Source organism: Rhinatrema bivittatum, chromosome 5, assembly GCF_901001135.1.
Source record: "Rhinatrema bivittatum chromosome 5, aRhiBiv1.1, whole genome shotgun sequence".
NCBI lineage: Eukaryota > Metazoa > Chordata > Amphibia > Gymnophiona > Rhinatrematidae > Rhinatrema > Rhinatrema bivittatum.
The window spans coordinates 133,513,490-133,538,524 of record NC_042619.1 but is presented as its reverse complement, the minus strand read 5'-3'; the positions used below and the strand labels follow the sequence as shown (position 1 = coordinate 133,538,524).

At 45.5% G+C, this 25,035-nt stretch overlaps 1 protein-coding gene across 1 annotated transcript in view; it reads right to left on the bottom strand.

Annotated features, from left to right (window-relative positions):
- The window catches only part of VWA8 (von Willebrand factor A domain containing 8), a 745,717-nt gene that overhangs the window by 188,888 nt on the left and 531,794 nt on the right, over window positions 1-25,035 (bottom strand). Inside the window, 1 exon segment of the mRNA XM_029602953.1 lies at window positions 19,505-19,709. Coding sequence (XP_029458813.1) covers window positions 19,505-19,709 — 205 coding nt within the window.

Sequence of the window (25,035 nt, the reverse complement as noted above, 5' to 3'; positions counted from 1 at the left end):
TGTCACATTCTGGGCAGAGTATCAAAGGAAATCACACACACAAATGTGTAAGGTATAATCGGACGGGTTTACCCTCATACCTGAGTGACTGTTCATATACACCGAACCCGGTGTTTTTAAACCATACAAGCACTTTAAATTTTATGTGCAAGCACTCGTACAAATAATCACGGGGTAACCCAAATTCTCTTTTTTTAGTGATTTTTCAAATTTTTTTTGAGAGTCCTTTTTTCACCAAACACATAATAAAGTTGCCGTACAAAAATTATTCCTTCTGAATTTTAACGAAGGTAAATTTCTTTTAAACATGAACTTTTAGCAACATTTGAATATGGAAAAGTAGTACTTAACATTTGAATATGGAAAAGTAGTACTTAACTTTTCCATATTCAAATGTTGCTAAAAGTTAATGTTTAAAAGAAATTTACCTTCGTTAAAATTCAGAAGGAATAATTTTTGTACGGCAACTTTATTATGTGTTTGGTGAAAAAAGGACTCTCAAAACAAATTTGAAAAATCACTAAAAAAAGAGAATTTGGGTTACCCCGTGATTATTTGTACGAGTGCTTGCACATAAAATTTAAAGTGCTTGTATGGTTTAAAAACACCGGGTTCGGTGTATATGAACAGTCACTCAGGTATGAGGGTAAACCCGTCCGATTACACCTTACACATTTGTGTGTGTGATTTCCTTTGATACAGTGTTCATTTTATCACATACCTTACCAGTTTTTTTGATTTTTGACATTCTGGGCAGAAGCAACGAGACAGAGAAAGGGTTTGCCCCATGCCCTCCTTGGACGTCCCGGTTCAAGGTCCAATGGATGACCACATTGTCAGAGGAGGTTCATCGGGTGAGCAGGGAAGGGTGGAGAAGATGTGTGAGCCTCCCCGCCGGGCATGTCCATCACACTCTCTCCGATAGCAAGGACACCACCTGTGAATCCAGCCACCACTAGGGACCTGGATGTGCTGATGATGCCATCACTCTGCAACCATTGCAGGGGCAGCATTTTTTGGTGAAGCTGCTGCAGGGGCAGACGAAGAACGGGCAGTCTTGTCGGTTGATTCATCGAGGGAGGGCTTTTTCCAACCTTGAGGAGAAGGGATTTCCTCACCACATGAAGAATCACCTAAATTTCACTTTATGTTGGTAAGACCTGAGCTCATAACATTGGATACTATTTGGGATGCTATAGAAGCCCTTGGAACTTCGGTTACTTCTCAGTTAAAATTAATTGTGGATAAAGAAAAGGTATCTGAAAATAGGTTGATTCTTTTGGAAGCTTCTAATTCATCTGTGCTACAAACTTTGGATACTACTAAATCTGAGATTCAAGATTTAAAGAATACTCAGGAAATGTTATTAACCCAGAGTTTGCATTTTAAACTGGAAAATATGGAAAATGTAATTCGTGGAAAGAACTTGCGATTTACTAATTTTTCACAACTTCCACAATATATAGCTAAGGACATGTTTGTACATTTAATTGAAGTCCTAAAGGCTCCTGAGCAAGCAGTGCCGCCCATTTCAAAGTCCTATTATTTGCCATCTACAAAAAAAGGACAAGAAGTTATAGTGGGAGCACAATATGGATCCTCTGGTTCCTTCTAATTTGAATTTATTTCAGTTATTGGAAACATCAGATTCAGCTTTGGTTCAACCAGCTACTATGCTTGTGTCATTTGTTTTGGAGCCTGACTGGGACTGGGTATTGCACATGTACTTTAAACATTGTTTAGATTTATTTTTTCACTTGAATGTTAGAATATTTCCAGATGTGTCCAAACCAACTCAAAAGAGAAGAAAACAGTTCCTACTCTTGAGACCCAGAGTTCTACAGATTGGGGGCCTTAATATTTTTAAAGTTCCCTTGTAAATGTTTGGTTGAATTTAAAGGCCTCTCTCATGTTTTCTTTATCCTTCTCAGCTATGGTTATTTCTTAGTGATAAAGTGATTCCTCAATCTGTGATGGTAGACCCATCACCTCTAAGTTACTTCCTTAACCTTGCCATAAATATTCCTCTCTGATTTCCATTGTTATTTTCTTAACTATGTTCATTTCTTGAAATTGTGCACTTAGATCCCTCAATTGAGGACTATTGGATCTGTAAGATTTAAGAAATCTCCTCTGTTTAATATTTTATTTAAATTCAATATTCTTTTTCTTTTCCATTCAAGTCTATGCTTGTATGTTGTTAAAAACTGTATTAAAAAATATTGCATTTAGACAGTAAGTCAATTAAAATTATTGACATAAACATTCAGGGATACCCTCCTATTTTATAACAATATTATTAAAATTAATTGTAAAGATTTGTATTAATACAAAAAGAAGAATAGGAATTATGAGTGTATATAACGTGATGATGATAGATGCTAGGTTGGGCTTTTAAAAGGATACTCCCCTTAGCCTTTTCAGTGCCATTTTTGAAAATGAAGTATGCTGAAATAGTATTGGAATGAAGAGTTAAAGTTTCTAGTATGATACATGATGCTTTTTGTAAATGAAAATGTAAATGAGATTGTGAGATTTCAATGTGGTTTTAAGAAATGGGTAATGTTTTTATTTTAGTTTGATTATTCATGTTATATATGGATCAAATGCCAGTTTAAACGCCAGTTTGTACACATCTGAGTTGGAATTGAGGTTTCCTGATGATAAAAAAAATGCCATGATATATGAAGAGAGGTTCAGATAAATATTTAAGAGGAATTACAAGTTTTACTGGCAGGTTTGGACAGAAGCAATCAATGTTTTATGTGAAAGCACTACAAGATAAGAACAATTGTTTCTAGAGATAAGAACTGAAAGGACATTTTTTCTAGGAACTTTATGCATGAGTATTTAGCCAAGGGGTAGATTTTCAAAGGGTTACGCACGTAACCCCCAAAAACCTACCCCAAACCCCCCCTGCGCATGCCGAGCCTATCTTGTATAGGCTCGGCGGTGCGCGCAAGCCAAGGACGCACGTAAGTCCTGGGGCTGTCCTGGGGGGCGTGTCGCGGCCAGCACGACACGCCCCCAATGTGTTGCAACCATCGGGGGAGTGTCGTGGCCGGCATGTCATTGGGGGCGTTCTGGGGGCGTGGCCGCAGCCTCCGGACCAGCCCCCGGACTGGACTATGGTGCGCCGGCAGCCGGCCTGGTGCCCGCAAGTTACGCCTGCCCAAGGCAGGTGTAACTTTCGCGATAAAGGTGGGGGGAATTAGTTAGGGCCGGAGGGCGGGTTATTTAGGGGAAGGTGCGGGGGGGTGGAAGGAAAGTTCCCACTAAGGCCACTCTGATTTTGGAGCAGCGTCGGAGGGAACGGAGGCAGGCTGCACGGCTCAGCGCGCGCAGGCTGCCGATTTTGTGCAGCCTTGTGCGCGCCAACTCTGGATTTTAAAAGATACGCGCGGCTACACGCGTATCTATTAAAATCCGGCGTACTTTTGTTTGCGCGTACTTTTATAAACTCTATCCCTAAGTGTTGTTAGTTTAAAGAAGAATTTGTGAATAAATTAAAAGATGTAAGATTTTAGTATTTTGATAAATATATATATAAATCTTTGAAAATGTGAATGTGAAAAATTTTTATTAAGGAGGATATATTTATAAAGAGTATATAGTGATGTTCATTTTGGTGTCTGTTTTGAATTACCTCACAGGCCAGACAATTAAATAAAGAAATATGAAACAACAATCATAAAAGTAAAACCCTACTAATAAAAAGAATACATATTTTAAAACAGCTGATGAATAGAACAGCCAATAATTAAATTCATAAGCTTTTTTAAATTTCCCAAACACCAATAAAATATATCAAAACAGCAAACAATAAATACAGTAACACTCAATAATTAAAACTAAGTATAAAATAAAATCCCCCACTTGCCATACCTGGGAACTTTTGATTCCATTGTATGATTATGCTGAGTGCAGGTGACGTCAGAGCTCAGAAAACAAAACTTAAAGCAGATTTATTTCCTGGAAATTACCAGCAAGTGTAAATGGCAGAAAAAGCATCCTAGTAACAAGGCACGTATAAAGGCACAAATTTAATAATTGGTCATAAGGTAAGAGGCAAGCAAACGCAGACACCTGCTGATTGGCTGAAGGCAATCCCTTATAATGCTATGCACGAACGATAGATCGCTGAGTAGGCTTGAGCGTACAACACTTGCTTTGTATTGCTTGCTGCTCCAAAGAAAAGACGCATTTCTTTATAATAAAATTCTCACTGTTATGACTTTTAAGGCTGGTCTTTATTGGTCTTACTAGTCCGAGGTTTTACATATGGTGCCGTGACTCGGATCCTGGGAAGCTTTGATCACGCCCCCATGGGACGTCCGTGTCCAGCACTGGGCTTAAAGTGCGGCGGTTGTCCAAAGCTGCTGACGGTTGCCAGGCGCTACGGGCATGCTGGTGTCAGTCAGCTGCACTCTGGAGTAGTGCAAGCAGGGTCGTGACAGGGGTCTGACGCTTGCTAATTTAAAGGATCCGTGACAGAGTTCTGGAGCCCTTATTCTTTTATTGTCCTTGTCCGAGACATCGAAGCAGGTAAAGCCCGGGGTGTCCCTTTCTTATAAGAGGGTCCCCATTGTTATTGTTGTTATTTTGTATGTATGAGAGTAGATTTTTCAATATGTTTAGATTTTTCGGTATCTTTGCCTGCGTTCTTTCTGCCTTGTTTGCTGCTTTCTAAGATCATTCAGTTTACTAGGTTTCGCTTGTGCAGGGCCCTCACCTTTTTGTAGGTGGGTACCTGTGAAGCGCTGCTTGTCTCAGAGCTCAGTGCTTGTATTTCTAATTAGTTTTGTTAGTTTTGCCTTAGGCTGTATAGTCTGCTGGCTCAGCGTGAGCTCCGGCAGTTTCAAGTTACATGATAACCTGCAGGGAGCTGGAAATCACTTTCCTAGTAAATTTCACAGTTGTTTGTATGTGCACATAGATGCCGTGGGCAAGTTTGAAAGTTATAATCAGTTTGATATGCAGTTCAGGTTATGGTGACGGGTGTTGTTTTTCTTGCTAAACAGACTATTGGTTACAGTGCAAATCTCACAATTGGTTACAGTTTAGATTTCAAAACCTTACCGTGAATCTGTGGTTTACGGCAGCCCTTGGAGTCTTCATTTCGAGTACATTAGTCCCCCCCACCTTTGGAATTTCTTTGTGACCAGCGGAGAGGGAAAGGGGGAGTGAACCCGCCCTTCCATTTCCTTTGAGCGTGCTGTTTGATGGGAGCTGGAGTCTTACCTTGGAGTGAGTTGGCCCCCCCGCGGGCATTCCTTTTGTGTCGAGCTCAGTGCACGCGTATGCATGCGGTTTGGAATTTCTTTGTGTACGGCAGAGCGGGAGAAAGAGAGGGGGAGACCCCCCTCCTTACAACTCGTGCTGCAAGGTCATTTTGCAGTATTACATGCAGTTAGTTCCCAGATGCTGTTCTCTTTATAACACAGTTCTGAAACAATCATTCCTTTTCTTGCTGTTTATCTAGCGGTATCTCCTGTTCCACACTCTGCGCTCCACTTGTGAACACAATTTGTTTATTTCAGAGACAAAGAAAGACCAAAAGCAGGGGGGACCGCTGAAGGGGGATGCAGAGGGATGGCCAGAGTGGCACAGGAGAAACGGGAGATTCCATTTTAATGAATTATCAACTTAGTTTAAGGACGGAGTTCTGCGTTGAGATTAAAGTCCTTTTTTTTCCTACTTCCTGCCTTTCTGAGTCAAAGTGTTGTATTTGTCACTAGTTTATTAATTACTGAACAACATGCACTGTTTTATAAAACTGTTTTTATACAGGGGTCCAAGCATAACTGGCATTAATAGCATTATCTGCTGGGACAATTGAAACGGTGCTGCAGATTTCCAGAGCTTTATTTGATCATCCCAGTAAAGCAAGGGAGAAGGGGGGTCAGCAAAGGGGGGATGCAGAGGGACGGTCAGAGCAACAAAAGAGAACAGAGAGACTCCATTTTAATGAATTGATCAGTTTAGTTTAAAAACAGAAATTTGGGTGTTTAGTTTAAAAACAGATTGGCAAGGAATTATAAGATATTAAGCAGAAGAATATTAATAGCCTTGAGTAAGTAAGAATGTTTAGTTTCATTTACAGTGCAAAAGAAAATAAAAAGAGAATTCTTTATCTTGTCAGTACAGGGAATGCAGAAATTGAAACATTACTGCAATTATGGAAAAAAAAAAAAAAAAAGTGTGAGAAATGAAAACAAAAAAAAACCAAAAGCAGCAAGAGAGGATTGAGATGGTTTTGCTCTGGCACACTTAAAGCACATCCCCCTAAGCCTTTACTTGCAAATTTAAAATTGCCCTTATGTATAAGTTATATGTCAAAGTTAACAATGTTTTGTCATTTCACAGTGTTATGAACCCTGCCCGCGGAGCTTACCCCCGCGAGCAGGCCCTGCTCACCTCACTCTTTGCTGCTTCTCCTCCCGACATGGCACGGATGCCGCCGAAGTCGGGCCTTCTTGCGTGGCTGGAGCCGCGGCCTCGGTAGTCTTCACAGCCCGGAGGCCGCCCTTCCAGCTGTGGTCTTTGCCGCAGCCGAAGCCGCAGACTTCTGCCTTCCTTTGCGGCTGGAGCTGCGGACTGTGTTTCCCTCCTGCGGCCGGAGGCTGCCCCGAAGCCTGCCTCCATGTCAGGGAGCCACCCTCAGCCTTCCCCTGCGGCCAGGGGACGCGACGCCATCGATGGGGTCCTCGCTCGCAGCCTGGAGGCTGCCCCGGGGCCTGCCTGCGGGTAATCTGCCTCCCCTGCTCTGCCGCTGCAGCGTGCAGGAGAGCACCGCTGTCTGTGGTCCTGCTTCTTCTCTTCAGCCTTTCCTTAGGCACTGGCGCGTGCCTCTCTTCAGCATTTAAAGGGCCAACCACAGGAAGTATTTCTGGCCCCACCTTTGGACTGATTTCCTGCCTAGCCCTATAAAAGGGCTGTCTTCACATTACATCTTCGCCTTACATCAGAGTTACTGCACTCTGGAGGCTCCTGCCTGCCAGAGCTCCGTCAGGTCTTCTTTGTGGAGCTCCTCATCGTTTCGTCTTCTTCATGTCATGTCATGTCACGTCTTGATTGCCTGAAGTCCTCGTCCAGATGTCCTGGTGTCTCATCTTGATCTTCCACTTCCTGATGTCCCAGGTTCCTTGGTGTCTTGTTCCTGTGTCTTCAGCGCTCCTGAGCCTTCTGGTCCTGCTGGCCTTGGTCCCTCGGATGCCATCTTTCCCGAGTTGGAGTGGCCTGCAGGCGGACTGGTGTCCTGTGCTCCTGAGCCGTCATGTCCTGCCAACCTTTGTGGTGCTTCGGACGACATCTGGCTCTGTCGTCGGAGTCCCACCTCGACTGGACTCTTCCCTGCGCTTGTCCCGCTCTCCGCGTGGTCTGTGACCAGCCTCCTCGGGCTGTGTAGGGCGCGGAGTGGGACAGGGTGGTCCGCGACCAGCCCATTGTGTCCATCCGTGAAGGTGGGCTGAGTAGGGTGCCCTGACAGACAGTGCCAATGTTCACCCTCCCAGCTTCTTGTCTCGTCTGGACTTCAAGTTCCTCGTCTCGTCCTGGATGCCGTTGCATCAGTCTTGGTGTCATGTCTTCGCTTCAACGTCTTGTTCCTGATGTCGTCGCATTGACCCTGGTCCGGGATGCCGTCGCATTGACCCTGGTCTGTGATGTCTTCGCATCAGCCCTGATGTCATGTCTTCAATAGCCCTGGTGTCATGTCTTCAATAGCCCTGGTGTCATGTCTTGTTCCAGCCCTCGTCTCTGATGCCGTCCGCATCAGCCTTGGTGTCATGTCTTCATCTGCGATGCCATTGCATCAACCTTGGTGTCATGTCTTCATGTCAAGGCCCGTCTGCCCTCGTCCTCAGGCCAGGCCTGCTGCTCCATGCCAATCCAAGCGTCAGGTCCGAAAGGGCTCGGAATGGTTGGAGGACCATTCACATTCCAACATCTTCATGTTGTTGGCCTTGGGAGCTTGCAGGCCTGGCAGAGGGAAGACCGTCTGCCATGCTGGAACACGCCGTCAACCCTCGGTTTGGTCCTGGATCTGTCTGGGGTCGGGCTGAGGCCCAAGGGCACACTAAATCACCCGCTACGTAACACACAGAGGAGAGAGCCTTCCCCAGAAGCGAGAGAGTTATCTCAGTAACAAAGATTCTGTTGCAGGACTGTATCCCAGAAGAGAAAAGAAAAAATTCTGCAGCTGCGTATTAATGAGTATAGCGCCTCCTAGAGGCACAGCAATATAAAAGAACAAAGAGTAGCTTTATGACTGCAATTTGCTGAATTAATATTAAAATGTTTAGTTTCAATTGAGCTGTAATTTCTCTAACTTTTATGTTGCCAGATTTTATATTTTCCCAGGTCAATAGCAGATGAAACGTTTGAAGATTGTTGAAGATTACATTTTCTTCTTTTTTCCCAGTTTTTCATTTTTAAACAGATCTCTTTTTGATTTTTACTTTTGTTTTATTCTAGATTGATCTAGCCACTATCTAAACATTTTTTTCACACACTTTTTGGCCTACTTTCATTTTTGATCAGGGGTTTGAGCTCATCAAAAGAAAAAGTATGTGTTACTTGTTTGTTTTCTGTGTTGTGTGTTCTTACACCTGCAGAGTGAATGAAGTTGCGTGTCAAAGTTTAATGTTCTATGAAATGACTGATGGAATCTTTTCCCTGATTAATCTGAATTTGTTTTGCTCTTATGTTAGATTCTGATCAAGTACAATACCTAGTGCTGAATTGAAAGGCTGCGCTTTGATGTCACTGAAGTGCACTAAGCCGAGAGGACTGTTTGCCCCGCAACCGTCATTGCATTCAGAGATTATCCCATCCTTATAACTGCATCGTTTGCTATGGAATTGGACTGTGAACTGTTTCCAAAGAAAGCCATCGTACACCTTTCATCATACGTTTCATCATTTGATTTTCTTTTGTGTGTTCATTGCTTTGTGTCTTGCTCAATGCTGTTTGGACCTATTTGCAAATGCCATTATTTAGACAGAATTAATGTAGTTTTTCCAAGTTTTGTAGCATTTTCCAGTCTAACTTCCACCACTTATATGTTTTCCTTCATTGAATCAGCTAAATGATTATGTAATATGTTTTTCTTTACCTTTATCTATGAAAGCTGCTTTGATTTATTTTTTATTTATTTATTTATATTCTTTTTTATACCGAAATATAGCAGGCTGCCTTCATTCCGGTTTACATTGTAACAACAGTTTCATATAGTGAACAGTTATAAAATTATAAATAACACCAAACTAAGAGAAAAATGTGATCACATTACTCAATTACCACATCCCACTGCTTGCCCTCTTAGAGTGAGATATGTCTCAGTATGGATCAAATGTTTTCTTGAATTCCTTATTCTTTGAGTATCTATCCTTTTTCTCTGGATCTTCTTTTTCTGAGATTGATCTCCTTGTAGAGACTCACCCGTTCTAACTGAGGCTTACTCTCACAGGGATATGCAAAACTATTCCTATTCCTACCTATGACCAGAACGTGTCTTATGTTTTTTTTCTGTTGTTTTTCCTTTTCTTCCTTGCCCATTACGACAGATTGCCTCTTAATACTTTCTCTGTTCCTTTTAAAAATGATGTTCAATTGCTTTGCTAGGTTTTCCCTCCTGATTGGTATATTTGTGACACCCATATGCATAAGTACCGATCCGACCTCATGTAACACTTGCATCACAATAACCATAGATGGTATGACCAAAACATCTATATTGCTATATAAAACAAGGTACAAATGTCAAGAGACCATCACGCATTGTACATATAATTTCACCCAGTACAGTGTGTGCACACATAATGGAAAGATCACTTGTTTTGATCCTACTGACAATCCCACCCAACAATGGCTGCAAGTTCCCAACAGAGGTTCGTCCCAGGGACAGTTCTTAGCATCTGTCCTCCTCCCCCTGTCACCGGCTCCCTGTTGTCTTCCTGACCCCCATTGATACACCTGCTTCTCTTATCTTTGAGGTATATTCCCTGATCCCGGACTGTGATTTTATTCAGACCTGTGGTAGTTCCCTAGAAAAGCACCACACTTACATGCATAACCATACATACATATGTCCACAACAGTGGCCACATACATACAGAAACCAAAGCCACTGTACCTCCTTGATGCAGAGGTTCCAACAGGGGAGATAATTGGCTTTGGGAAGCAAAAGAACAGGATTGGAAATCACTCATAATGTTTCTAGTATTCAGTTACCACCCAGATGTGGGAAAGCACAGTGGATACTGGCCCACTCCATTGTTGCAACATAGTGCATCCATAGACCTTACACAGTATTACACACTATAGCTGTAGGCAATTCCTCTTGTTTGTCACAATCTTTCCGCAGCTATACCACGAAAGCTCAAATGGTAATTTCCTATTGGCCCAGTATCATGGCCTATTACGACCCTGCCTCCTGGGCTCAGGATGGCTCTTGCGGTTACAGAACTCCAATATACATGTTAAATCGTATTATAAGATTACAAGCTGTTGTTGAAATAATTACTAATGAAACTGTAAAAGCACTGAGAATACCAGCTGCACAGCAAAAGGGTTTCCAGAATGCCATTTACCAGAACTGTCTAGCGTTAGATTACATACTAGCTTCAGAAGGTGGACTATGTGGAAAGTTTTTTCTCACGTACCGGTAAAGACATGGAAAGGATTTGAAGCCAGTGTTCCATTTGGATCCCTTGGATCATGGTTCTCTAGATTAGGCTCAGGTTTGAAAAATTCTAATTGGCTCCATGTGTACAATTGCCTTACCGGGATTTGTTGTCTGCCTCTGCTTGCCATTCCTTTGTATCTGTCTACGAAGATGTCGCGATCAAGTGTCTGAAATGTTGGTAACCCAGACCAGCGCACGGATCATGCTAAACCAAGCTGAAACCTTGAAACTGGTGCTCCTGGACTCCAATGACATCAATGCACCATTCCCCACCGCAAATAATAGCTATCTGTGAAAAATGAGCACACTGGTACTAAGATGGGTAAGTCTCTAGCCACTAAGGAATAGCCTTGGTTCAGGCGGAACAACCTAAGACAGGTGATGTGTGACGCAGATAGGTGTGAAGGGTTCCTAGGAGAAACCCTTCAAAAGGGGGGAATGTATGATTATGCTGAGTGCAGGTGACTTCAGAGCTCAGAAAACGAAACTTAAAGCAGACTTATTTCCTGGAAATTACCAGCAAGTGTAAATGGCAGAAAAAGCATCCTAGTAACAAGGCACCTATACAGGCACAAATTTAATAATTGGTCATAAGGTAAGGGGCGGGCAAATGCAGACACCTGCTGATTGGCTGAAGGGAATCCCTTATAATACTATGCACGAACGTTAGATCGCTGAGTAGGCTTGAGCGTACAACATTTGCTTTGTATTGCTTGCTGTTCCAAAGAAAAGATGCATTTCTTTATAATAAACTTGTCACTGTTATGACTTTTAAGGCTAGTCTTTATTGGTCTTACTAGTCCGAGGTTTTACACCATTCACCCTGAGATTCATAGATTTCTCCTCTCTTATATATACACACTTTCTAACATATATGGTTACTCTTACACACTGGGTCTCTCGCTCTCCCTCATACACTGGCTCGCTTGCTCATAGGCTTACTTGCTCACACACACACATGTCCACTGGCTCATTTGCTTTCGCTTTCACTCACATACATGCTTCTCATGCTCTTGGCTTAAACACATGCTCACTTGCTCTCTCATATAATCTCGCTCACACATGCACTCACTGACTGACTCACTCACATGCCGGCTCAATTGCTCTCTCCAGCACTCTCATAGTAACAAAATAATGACAGTAGACAAAGAGCAAATGGTCCATCTAGTCTGCCCAGAAAGTTTCGTATGGTAGTTGCTGCCTCTGTGTGCTGGCTATCCCTAAGCCTTATGTTAAGGTTAGTAATATATACAATCAAAACCAAGCAACTATCAAACCCATAACAAAATTACGGCTAGCAACATTTTTACAGAGTAAGCAGCCTTCTTGATAATGCAGACAATGATACTTTAATGTGCTTTGTTTTTGGACTTGGCTGTAGAAGCAATCCTGTGCTTTTATCCTAATGTTTGTATATCAGTACCCCGGATTGTAAAAGTTGTTGGCTGTTATCTGAATCCAATTCTCTCTTTTCCCCACCATTGAAGAAGAGAGCAATGTAGCAGTTGCATCAAAAATAGCAAGGCTAATTGATTAAAGGATATTAACTGCCGCTCCATGTAGGTTATCCCTATCCACTCATTTCTTAATTTCCAACCTATAGCCTTTAGGGATCCACAGTGTTTATTCCATGTCCTTTTGAATTCATTTACGGTTTTCATTCTCGCAACTTCTTCTGGAAGGGCATTCCAGGCATTGACTATACTCTCTGGGGCGGATTTTAAAAGGCGCGCGAATAGCCTACTTTTGTTTGCACTCCAGGCGCAAACAAAAGTACGCTGGATTTTAGTAGATACGCGCGGAGCCGCGCGTATCTGCTAAAATCCTGGATCGGCGCGCGCAAGGCTATGGATTTTGTATAGCCGGTGCGCGCCGAGCCGCGCAGCCTACCCCCGTTCCCTCCGAGGCCGCTCCGAAATCGGAGCGGCCTCGGAGGGAACTTTCCTTTGCCCTCCCCTCACCTTCCCCTCCCTTACCCACCCGCCCGGCCCTGTCTAAACCCCCCCCTTACCTTTGTCGGGGGATTTACGCCTCCCAGAGGGAGGCGTAAATCCCCGCGCGCCAGCGGGCCTCCTGCGCGCCGGGCCGCGACCTGGGGGCGGGTACGGAGGGCGCGGCCACGCCCCCGGACCGCCCCGGGCCGTAGCCACGCCCCCGTACCCGCCCCCAAAACGCTGCCGACACGCCCCCGAAACGCAGCGACGACCGGGCCCGCCCCCCGACACGCCCCCCTCGGAGAACCCCGGGACTTACGCGAGTCCCGGAGCTCTGCGCGCGCCGGGAGGCCTATGTAAAATAGGCTTCCCGGCGCGCAGGGCCCTGCTCGCGTAAATCCGCCCGGTTTTGGGCGGATTTACGCGAGCAGGGCTCTGAAAATCCGCCCCTCTGTGAAGAAATATTTCCTGATGTTGGTTCTGAGTCATCCTCCCTGGTGTTTCATTTTGTGACCCCTAGTTTTACTATTTCCTTTCCAACGGAAAAGGTTTGAAGTTTGTGCATCATTAAAAATTTTCAGGTATCTGAAGGTCTGTATCATATCTCCCCCTGCATCTCCTCTCTTCCAGGATATACATATTTAGATCCTATAGCCTCTCCTCATAAGTATTCTGATACAGATCCTACACCATTGTGATTGCCCTTCTCTGGATCACGTCTGTCCTGATTCTCTTCTTTTTGAAATACGGGCTCCAGAATTGAACACAGTTCTCCAAGTGAGGCCTCATCAAAGACCTGCACAAGGGCATTATCACTTCCTTTTTCTTACTGGTTATTACTCTCTCTCTTGCTCACAAACATGCTCACTAGCTCTCTCTCTCTCACACATACATGCTCACTGGCTCAGTTGCTCTCTCTCATGCTCTTGGTCATATATGTGATCACTCATGCTCTCTTATACATGTTTTCTCTCTTGCCTACATATGGGATTGTCTCGCTTACAAGGCACATCGGAAAGCCTGTCTTTCACATCTGTTCTGAGGTTCAAAGCTCACAGCCATGAGAGTCTGCAAGTGCTGATTCCTGTGGCAGAGGATCTCATTGCCATCTCAAAAACATCACAGGCCAACCTGACCAAGTGTTTTCCACATTTCTGACCTTTGTCCACTAATGCTCTTAGATCATCAGATGTCTTTTGAGGGAGACTATCTGAGAGGGCCCTGACCTGCTCCAGAATGTGCCACATGTTGAATAGCTAAAAAGATGCTATGCCAGACATGAGCACAGAATTCTGATGACCTTGTCTCCCAAGAGTGTCAGGGGTATGAGACTCTCTCCCAGGGGCACCGAGAAGTGTGTCTTGGACCTCTTGATTTTCTTGAGAGCTGATTCAACTACTACAGACTGTTGCTGAAACTATTTTGTTAACTGGATGAATAGACTGGAGGATCTCTCAGATTATCATCTGTGCATCCTTAGAATATTGTGGATAGGCACTGCCATGATTTCTTTTAGGAGACTGAGAAATTGTAGGATATCCAACATTTAAAATCTGGGATCTGCCTCCTTCTCCAAATCAAATAGTATATCCTTAGACATCCTTAGAAATAGCAAATATCATTAAGAAGATAAAACCGTCCTCTCACCCCTTAGACCATATACCATCAAACCTGCTGAGCTCAATCCATGACATCATTGCCAAGCCAGTTGCCGATATCATTAACTGCTCCCTCACCCAAGGCCAAGTCCCTGACCAACTCAAGTTAGCAATGCTCAAACCTCTCCTCAAAAAACCCAACCTTCCTACTACAGATCTGGCTAACTATAGACCCATAGCTAACCTCCCTATGCTAGCTAAAATTATGGAGAAAATTGTCAACAGACAACTTTCTGAATTCCTTGACGACAACAATATCCTCACCAATAACCAATATGGATTCCGAAAGAAAAAGAGCACCGAATCCTTATTAGCCACACTAACAGACACCATTATCTTCAATCTCGAAAAAGGACAACCTTGTCTCCTCGCGCTGCTGGATCTTTCCTCAGCGTTCGACACCGTGAACCACCCTAGCCTACTACAACAACTAACAGACATCGGCATCACTGGAGCAGCTCTCAACTGGTTTAAGTCCTTCCTAGAGAACAGAACATACAAAGTTAAGATAAACAACAAGGAATCTCACCCCATCCAAGTCAAGATGGGGGTACCACAAGGATCATCACTCTCCCCCACCCTCTTCAACATTTACCTTCTCCCACTCTGTCATCTACTTACTAACCTCAAGCTCACCCATTTCTTATACGCGGATGACATTCAAATTCTCATCCCTATCACGGAGACCATACACAAAACCATGGCCTACTGGAAAAAATGCCTCTCATCCATCAATGATCTTCTAACCAGCCTCAACCTGGTGCTAAACACCAAAAAAACGGAAATTCTCATAATAGCACCAGATCAATCTACCCCGCCAACATCCAGCAACTCTCCAGACACCTCAGGATATGCCACCGCACCTCAAGTCAGGGATCTGGGAGTACTACTAGACAACAGACTCAGCCTCAATAAATTCATAAATAACACTACAAAAGAATGCTTTTTTAAATTACAAGTGCTAAAGAAACTAAAGCCCCTTCTACTCTACAGGGATTTCCGCACAGTACTCCAAGCCATCATTCTTACTAAATTAGACTACTGTAATTCACTCCTGCAGGGCCTTCCAGCATACACTACCAAACCACTCCAGATGGTTCTGAATGCTACTGCAAGGATCCTTACCAATGCCAAAAAAAGGGACCATATCACCCCAATCCTCCAGCATCTCCACTGGCTTCCCATCAAATATAGGATTCAGTTCAAGACTTGCATGTTGATTCACAAGGCACTACATAACATCTCCCCACTCAACTTAACTTTCCAGCTTCAACTACTCTCTTCTAACAAACCAACCAGAAGGGCATACCAGAACAGAATGATCACCCAACCAGCAAAATCTACCCTGAGGAAACGCGCTCTATCCACAGCGGGCCCGTCTCTCTGGAACTCACTACCACCGGACCTCCGCCTTGAACCGTGCCATACTACTTTCAAAGTGAAACTCAAGACTTGGCTTTTCCATCAAGCTTTCCCAGAGAGCTAAAAGCAAGAAGAACAAACATCCAGCCTTGTCTTACAGCAATATCGTAATGTTCATATTGCGTCAGTTATATGTTTCAAGTTGTTTTCTAAGTTGATCTTAGTGGTTTCATAATAGATTGTACTTTGATTATTATCCGTTCATTATATTCGATATGTTCCATGTAAACCGCCTCCCCGGCGATAGTTATCTTTGTTAAATGTGAACCGGAGTGATATGTATTGTATACAGGAACTTCCAGTATATAAAAACCAAAAATAAATAAATAAATAAATAGACATTTCCATCACGAAATCTGAGAAGGAGAGGTCCTTGGATAGGGACCATTTCTGTCCTGTGGAATAGAAGGGTTGGAGGGGAGACCTGTGGTCTTTTCCTCTTCAGTTAAATCTTCAGGTCCATAATCACACCCCTGGGAACACACAGAATCTGAAGCCAATGGTTGGATCGCTGATGTGGCCTAAGGTGCAACTGTCTTTCTGTCAGCAACTATATGAAATGATTTGAACTGGTGGGAGTGGGGGCACTAGATCACAATGTGTTGGGGAATTTCCTCTCCCAATACACTAGAAATTGATAATGGTGCAGATAGCATTGATATCAATTCTCTTTTGGTTGCTGGTATTGATGCCATTGCTGCTGTTGCACCAAAAGATATGAGGATGGGCTGGATGTCAGTTTGCATCAATATTGATGCTGTCGATGTCTGCACAGGATGAGAGGCAGGAGGAGAAATCACATCTTCCTGGGTCACCTGAGATGCATCGGAGGCTAACCCATTTCTCCAGATATTTGCCTTTTGCCAACCTCTTCCTGCTTTCATCAGAATGCATCGAATGGGACTAATGTCTGTGCTTCTCCATGCCAATAATGATGCAGCGGAACTCTTTGCTTTCATCAGGTGGGAGGAACTGGAGGAAGCTCTGTCCCCTTGGCCTCTATCGGTGTCAATGTTCATGAAGGACAATGCTTCCTCAAGACCATTGCTCCACCATTAATTTGTGCAGCTCCTGGGCCCCTCAACACTAGTCTTCTTTGGTTTGGTGGATGTGAGATGAAAAATAGCTGATTCAAAATCAAATGACTCGATTTTTTTTAAAGAAAAATTGACCTGGCTAGTGTCAGTACATGCACTGATACTTGGTACCAATACGGCCATAGACAAATAAAAGAAAACTTGAAAAAGATGGAAAAACCTCCTAGGGAGGTAGCATGGAGGAGAAGAATTTCCAAAACAGAGGGTCCTTTGTGGAAAAACCTTATAACAGGCTTTGAGGTAAATGGAAATATTTTCCTTACAGTGTGAACCGACTGGCAGAAAAAAACGGAACTGAAAGGGTCCCTGAATGGTACAGGACATTCCTGCACATTTATTTACCTATCCAATTTATATACTGTCCAATTCTCTGACAGTCTGGGCAGATTTACAAAGCAAAACATATAAACAAAACAGAACAGTTCAGCAGAGCTCTGAAAGCTCTAAAACTGTGAAGTCAGGGCTTTGTGTGATGACATCACCCACCTCTCACATCCTGCTTGTCACTGGAGAAAATAAACATTTGCTAGCATAACTTTAGATTACTTAAGACTCATGTGAAATCCTGTAATGAATCTATGGAATCCTATTTAAATATGTGGTCTTTACCCCACTCTTAAACATGCTAATATGTAAGTAGCACATACATATGTAAATAAAGAGATTTTTTTTAAAGATCTTTTAAAGGTCACACTTATGGTCTTGGTGGACAGTTTTAGTTTAAGATGGGATATTGCAAAGCAATACAAAACCAAATTAACTGGATAATGGGACATTTAACATACAAGGAAAAACAAGGAGAGCAAGATACATTTACAGTGAATACAATTATCATTTACAAATATTTAAAAGATCAATAAGCGGATGTGTCAAACAAAAGGTTTATATTACACGACACAGAAAACATGAAAAGATATCATTAATAGCTACAAAAAGAACCTTTTTTCTTTGAAAAGAGAACAGTTATAAATGTTAAAGAAAAAAACAAATAATTTTATGGAGATAAGGGCTTCTAATGGATGGGAAAGAGTAGTGAGAATATTAGGCTATTTGACTTTCCACTTGATCAGTACTAGATAATTATGATTAGGATATGGAAGAAGGCTTATCTTGAAGCTTTTTATATCCTTATTCCAGGGATGGAGAACCTATGATCCTTGAACACAAATTAGTTGGGTTTTCAGAATAACCCTAATGAATATGCATGAGAGAGGTCTGTATGCACATGGCCTCAACCTTATGTAAATCTCTCCCATGCATATTCATTAGGAATATCCTGAAAACTCAACCAGTGTGTAGCCTTCAAAGAACATTGGTTTCCCACCCTACCTTATACAATTTAACCATGCAGATTTGCAACCCTTCTCCCTCTTTATAGACTTCATGTCCCATAGTCATTCTCTGGGTTGATCCACCAACAGGCAATGGAGTATTTATTGGCTGAGACTTATTTATGCTGTCCAAAAGAGATGACTCTGGGATCTGGATGTGACACTTCATGAAAAAAGACATAGTTAAGCAATTATATTAACTGTGCCCTTACAATCAGTCATGTTTCTCCTATGCAGGTAGTCCTTGGGCTTATGACATAACTGGTTCCTGAAGACTATCTTAAGTTGAAATGTAACTTGAATATAATTGTCCCATAAGAACAATGTAATAAATGGGGGTTTGGTTCCAGTACTAAGATCTGATTACCTATTTTCTAAAGAAGGTCCTGTAGGCAGCAACTAGCATTTTAAATGTTTATTTTACTTACTTTTATGTTGGGGGGGTGCTGCCTTTTTAAGAGGACTTATCTAGGGCCACAGAGAAACTATCTGTTTCCCTTGCTGGGGTCCTGAGCTCAATGGGAGAGGAAGGTAGGCGGCGGGAGTTATTCTGACCTGTTGTGGAGGCAGGAGCTATTCTGACCTGTTGTGGAGGCACAAGGAGGAAGGTATATTTTAAAATATGCATGCATACTTGAAAATGACTAGTTTGCTGATACTTCCACCAGTTCACCGAGACCCTCCTAGTACATCAACCTGAAGTCACCCAGTTCACCCAGACCTCATACCCAAAATAGCAGACAATAGATGAGTCTATCATTGGCGCTAGATAATTAGCAGGTGTAAAATTATGCAAATAAGTTGCCTAATGTATTTGCACAAATTTCTCATAAAACAGCAACCTCTGTGTACACCAGCTGTTTATGGAAGTGCTGAAGGCAGCAGCGGTGGCAGCTAACCCAGAGGTGATGGGCCATGGTTACTGAAGGTGCAAGAGTTTGTGACATCACCCGCCTGTCAATGATTTGGGGGGAAGGTGTGGGGGTGGGGTGGGAGAGGTGTGTAGAGTTGCACTATCAGCAATATCAGGCCCATGGAGCCAGGCAGTGGTGATAGACACCCCAGGGGAAATAAGGGGCTGATGACAGCGCGCTCCGAGATGTACCTTTCCACTTCCCGCTGATGTCAATGCACCAACCACACATCATAAAACTGAAACATTAGTTGTGAAGTGGGAGAATGGATGCCTATAGGCAAATGTAATAACTTTGAATCATCAGAACATGAATGTTGTAAAGTCAAGGACTCTCTGTATATTTTATATATACTACGTTATCAGCACTGTAATGAGCAGCTTTATCATTCTGAGCTCTAATCCAAGCAAATCTAGATGTAGCATATCCAAAGAATGAAAGATGGTAGAACAATAAAATACCTGCATAGCTCTCTCATCTTCTTGTCCAATCATACTTCTCCACTCCAACAAAGAGCGCTGCAAGTTGTCAAGTCCTGTCTCCCAAAGCCTGACACTGCCTCCCATATCTACAGTAACAACACTCCCATCCTTCAGTGGTGCCAACAGCACATCTGTTTCTGAAACCCTTGACATCCATGATGTATATGGGGAGAGATATGCTGGTCTGAAGAAACAACAAAACAAGTACATGAATACAAGCATGGAACATTAACATATGGGGAAAGATGAGATGAGACTAATATCATCATTTGCAAATACTCAAGAGGTCAGCATGTGGATCAATTGCATAATAGGTTTATATTATGAAACTTGGAAAATACAAAAAAATGTTGAGATTACTTACCTGATAATCTCCTTTTCCTTAGTGTAGACAGATGGACTCAGAACAAGTGGGTATAGTGTGCTTGTGCTAGCAGTTGGAGACGGATCTGACGTCAGCACGGGTACATATACCCCCACAGGAAGTGAAGCAACTCAGTAATCTTCCTTGCAAAAGCTGTTATGGATATATGTGTACTGACGATCAATGAATTAGTGAAACAGGATTCCCCTGACCGATTGATAGTAGCTGGAGACCGCCAGCGCTTCCAACCGGAAGGTGTCGACACCTGGTAGAGTGGACGCTCTTATGTAATAAAATGACATGGCTTACCTTGAATTGGTGAAACCCATGTGCACCGGCAGCCGGGCGGGATGCTGAGTCCATCTGTCTACACTAAGGAAAAGGAGATTATCAGGTAAGTAATCTCAACATTTCCTAGCGTGTAGCCAGATGGACTCAGAACAAGTGGGATGTACAAAACCTTTACTCCCGGACTGGGCGGGAGGCTGCCTGAGGACCGCGTAGGACTGCCCTCGCAAATGCTGTGTCCTCCCTTGCCTGGACATCCAGATGGTAAAATCTGGAAAAGGTATGGAGGGAGGACCATGTCGCCGCCTTACAAATTTCTGCGGGCGACAGCATCCTAGATTCTGCCCAAGATGCTGCTTGCGCTCTGGTGGAATGAGCCTTGACCTGTAGAGATGGTGACTTCCTGGCCTCTACGTAGGCCGCTCTGATAACTTCTTTGATCCAGCGGGCTACGGTGGGCCGAGAGGCCGCTTCCCCTTGCTTCTTCCCTGCTGTGAAGGACGAACAGATGGTCCGTCTTTCGTACTGCTTCTGTCTTTTCCAGGTATCTGGGTAGCAATCTGCCTATGTCGAGATGGCGTAGCAAACGCCCTTCTTCTGATTTCTTCAAACCCGCTGTGGTTGGCAAGGATATGGTTTGGTTGAGGTGAAATTGTGACACCACTTTAGGTAAGAAAGAGGGAACCGTGCGAAGATGGATAGCCTCTGGAGTGATTCTAAGAAAGGGATCACGGCAGGACAGTGCTTGTAGCTCTGAGATGCGGCGTGCGGAGCATACTGCCAGCAAGAACACCATCTTCAAAGTTAGGGAACGGAGAGACAGGCCCCGAAGGGGTCTGAAGGTAGATCCCGCGAGGAAATCCAAAACTATGTTGAGGTTCCACAGGGGCACTGGCCACTTCAGTGGCGGACGAATGTGCTTGACTCCTTTCAGGAAGCGGGAGACATCTGGGTGCGTGGCAATGGTCTTGCCATCCCTCCTGGGACCGTAGCAAGACAGCGCAGCCACCTGAACCTTGATGGAGCTTAGGGAGAGACCCTTCTGAAGCCCGTCCTGCAGGAAATCCAGAACAATAGGGATTGTGGTCGCATGTGCATTGGTGCCATGAGTGTCGCACCAGGCTTCAAATACTCTCCAGATCCTTATGTAGGTGAGGGATGTGGAAAACCTGCGAGCTCGGAGGAGTGTATCTATCATCGGCTCCGAGTAACCTCTTTTCCTCAGTCTAGCCCTCTCAATGGCCAGACCGTAAGAGAGAATTGAGCCGGATCCTCGTGGAGGATGGGACCTTGACGTAGCAGGTCCCTGAGAGGAGGCAGGGGAAGAGGCTCCCCTGTCAGTAGTCTTCTCATGTCCGCGTACCAGGGTCTTCTTGGCCAGTCTGGTGCCACTAGAAGAACTAGGCCTCTGTGCCTCTGAATCTTGTGTATAAGGGCGCCCAGCAGGGGCCACGGCGGAAAGGCGTATAGCAGGGTCCCTGGAGGCCATGGCTGAACCAGGGCGTCGATCCCGTGAGAGAACGGATCTCGCTTGTGGCTGAAGTATCTGGGTACTTGAGCATTGGACCTGTCCGCTAATAGGTCCATGTCCGGAGTCCCCCACTGATCCACAATCATCTGGAAGGCTGTGGGGGACAGCTGCCATTCTCCCGGACTTAGGTTTTCCCTGCTGAGGAAGTCTGCCGCGGTGTTGTCCCTTCCGGCAATGTGGACGGCGGAGATGTCCTGGAGATTCGCCTCTGCCCAAGCCATCAGCGGGGCTATCTCTAGGGACACCTGTTGGCTTCTGGTTCCGCCCTGTCGGTTGATGTATGCCACCGTGGTGGCGTTGTCGGACATCACTCTGACTGCTCTGTTCCTCAGTCTGTGAGTAAATCGCAGGCAGGCTAATCGGACTGCCCGTGCCTCTAGACGGTTGATGTTCCACCCCGACTCTTCTCTGTTCCACCGCCCTTGGGCGGTGAGCTCTTCGCAGTGCGCTCCCCATCCGCTCAGGCTGGCATCTGTGGTGAGCAGAGTCCACGTGGGGGAGGACATCTTCGACCCCCTGCTCGTGTGGTTGGACTGTAACCACCACCGTAGCTGGGTCCGCAATCTGACTGGTAGAGGTAGATGCACGGAGTAATTCCGAAAGCGTGGGCTCCATCGAGAGAGGAGGGAGCATTGTAGTGGTCTCATATGGGCCCGAGCCCAAGGTACCACTTCCAGGGTGGATGCCATGAGACAGAGAACCTGCAGATAGTCCCAAGCTATGGGCCGGCTGGCTGCCATCAAGGACCGTAGACGCGTCTGGAGTCTTAACCTTCTCTTGGTGGTGAGGCTGACTTTGTCTGCCTGGGTGTCGAACTGGACTCCCAGGTATTCCAGTGACTGGGAAGGCTGTAGGCAACTCTTGCTTAGGTTGACTACCCATTCCAGGCTTTCCAGAAGGGCGATCACTCTGTTGGTTGCCCGATGGCTCTCTTCTCGTGATTTCGCTCTGAGCAGCCAATCGTCTAGGTAGGGATGGACAAGGATTCCTTCCCGTCTGAGCGCCGCTGCTACTGCTACGATCACCTTGGTGAAGGTCTGCGGCGCCGTGGCTAACCCGAAGGGCAAAGCCCGGAATTGGAAGTGTTGTCCGAGAACCTTGAGGCGTAGGTAGCGCTGATGATCCCGATGGATCGGGATATGTAGGTAGGCTTCTGACAAGTCTAAGGCCGGGAGGAATTCCCCTGGCTGTACTGCGGTCTTGACTGAGCGCAGAGTTTCCATGCGAAACCTCGGGACCCTTAAGTATCGATTGACTGACTTGAGGTCCAATACAGGCCGGAAAGTGCCCTCTTTCTTGGGTACCATGAAATAAATTGAATAGTGCCCAGAATCCATTTCCCATGCAGGTACTGGGATTATGGCTTTCAAGGACAGGAGCCTCGCCAGGGTAGCTTCCAATGCTGCCTTCTTGTGGATTGGACACAGAGATTCCACAAACCTGTCCGGAGGGATGTGATGGAAGTCCAGATAATACCCCTCTCGGATGATGGCGAGGACCCACTGGTCCGACGTAATCTCGACCCATCTGGGGTAGAAGAGGGTTAACCTGCCCCCTATGGCTTCGTCCCCCGGATGGATCGGCTGATTCTCATTGTGGGGTGCGGCCGGGACCCGAACCCGAGCCGGCTCCCCTCTTGTGCTGCTTGGTCCGAAAGGACTGGTTTCTGGCCTGAGGACGAGGTGCCTGGTAGCGACTCCTATAGGGAGTGAAGCTTTGGGAGCTTCTACCTCTGGAGGGCCTCGGAAAGGTGCGCTGGTTCCTTTTGGACCTGTCTTCCGGCAGTCGAGGTACTGGAGAGGCGCCCCATGTGCTGGCCAGTTTATCTAGGTCGCTGCCGAACAGAAGAGACCCCTTGAACGGCATTCTAGTGAGAAGTGTCTTAGAAGGGGCGTCGGCTGACCAGTTCCGTATCCAGAGCTGCCTCCTGGCTGCTACTGAGGATGAGACCCCCTTGGCTGTCGTACGGACTAGGTCGGAGGAGGCATCCTTAAGGAACGAGAGAGCTGACTCCATGTCAGGTGCCGGAGCATTGTTCCTGACCTGTGACAAACAGGAACACGTTACCACTGTGCAGCAGGTTGCGATTCGCAAAGACAGAGCTGCTACCTCAAAGGTTTGTTTCAGGATGGCGTCCAGGCATCGGTCATGAGCCTCCTTGAGGGCCGCCCCCCCCTGCACTGGAATGGTAGTGCGCTTGACCACAGTGCTAACCAAGGCGTCCACCTTAGGGCATGCCAGCATATCCTTGATTGCCGGGTCCAGGGGGTACATGCCGGACAGGGCCCGACCCCCTTTGAATGAGGCCTCCGGCGCATTCCACTCTAAATCGATCAGCTGTTGCGCCGCTTGCAGGAAGGGGAAATGGCGGGCTGTGGGACGAAGACCCTCCAGCGGGGGGTTCTGTGTGGATGCCTCCATGGTACTGGGGCCTATCCCCGAGGGAAGTTCCCCCTCCTCGGGAGGTTCGGACTCGTCCTCTGAGACATCAGGGTCTGCATGAGCCAGACTGTCCGGAGGCGGATGCCCTCGATAAGGGCGAGAAGGTCCAGGGGCAGGGTCTGCCGGAGCGGCAGCAGGGCCTGGACGGGAAGCTGACTGCATCTGTACAAAGGCGTGGATCCCCTTAAATAAATCCACCCAGGAAATGGAAGCGGTCTCTAGCCGTCGGGGTACCAGGTCCCCGGGATTCCTGGCTGGTCGAGACGGCCCGCTAGATCCGGGGTGGCCCATGGGGAACTGTCGGTAAACCTCGGTTGAGACTGGTCCTGGCCCGAGGCTCCCACGGCCTCCTCACATTGGGCACAAAGGGAGTCTGGCTCCTCGCTCTGCGTGGCTCTAAGCTGGCATGCTTAGCAGAGGCCGAGAGCTTTCACGCCGGAAGCAGGAGGTGCCGCCTCTGGAGACGCCGAGGCGTTTAAATGTTCCATCGCATCTTGCGCATGCAGAGCGCTGGCGCTTATGCTGCCAATAATATGCGCTCAATAATATGCCTTCAGCAATATGCGCTCAATAATATACAATATGCGCTCAATATAATATACAATATGTGCTCAATAATATGCGGTCAGCAATATGCGCTCAATAATATACAATATGCGCTCAATAATATGCGCTCAATATAATTTACAATATGCTCTCAATAATATGCGGTCAGCAATATGCGCTCAATAATATACATTTAGGGGCGGATTTTAAGAGCCCTGCTCGCCTAAATCCGCCCAAAACCGGGCGGATTTAGGCGAGCAGGGCCCTGCGCGCCGGGAAGCCTATTTTACATAGGCCTACCGGCGCGCGCAGAGCCCCGGGACTCGCGTAAGTCCCGGG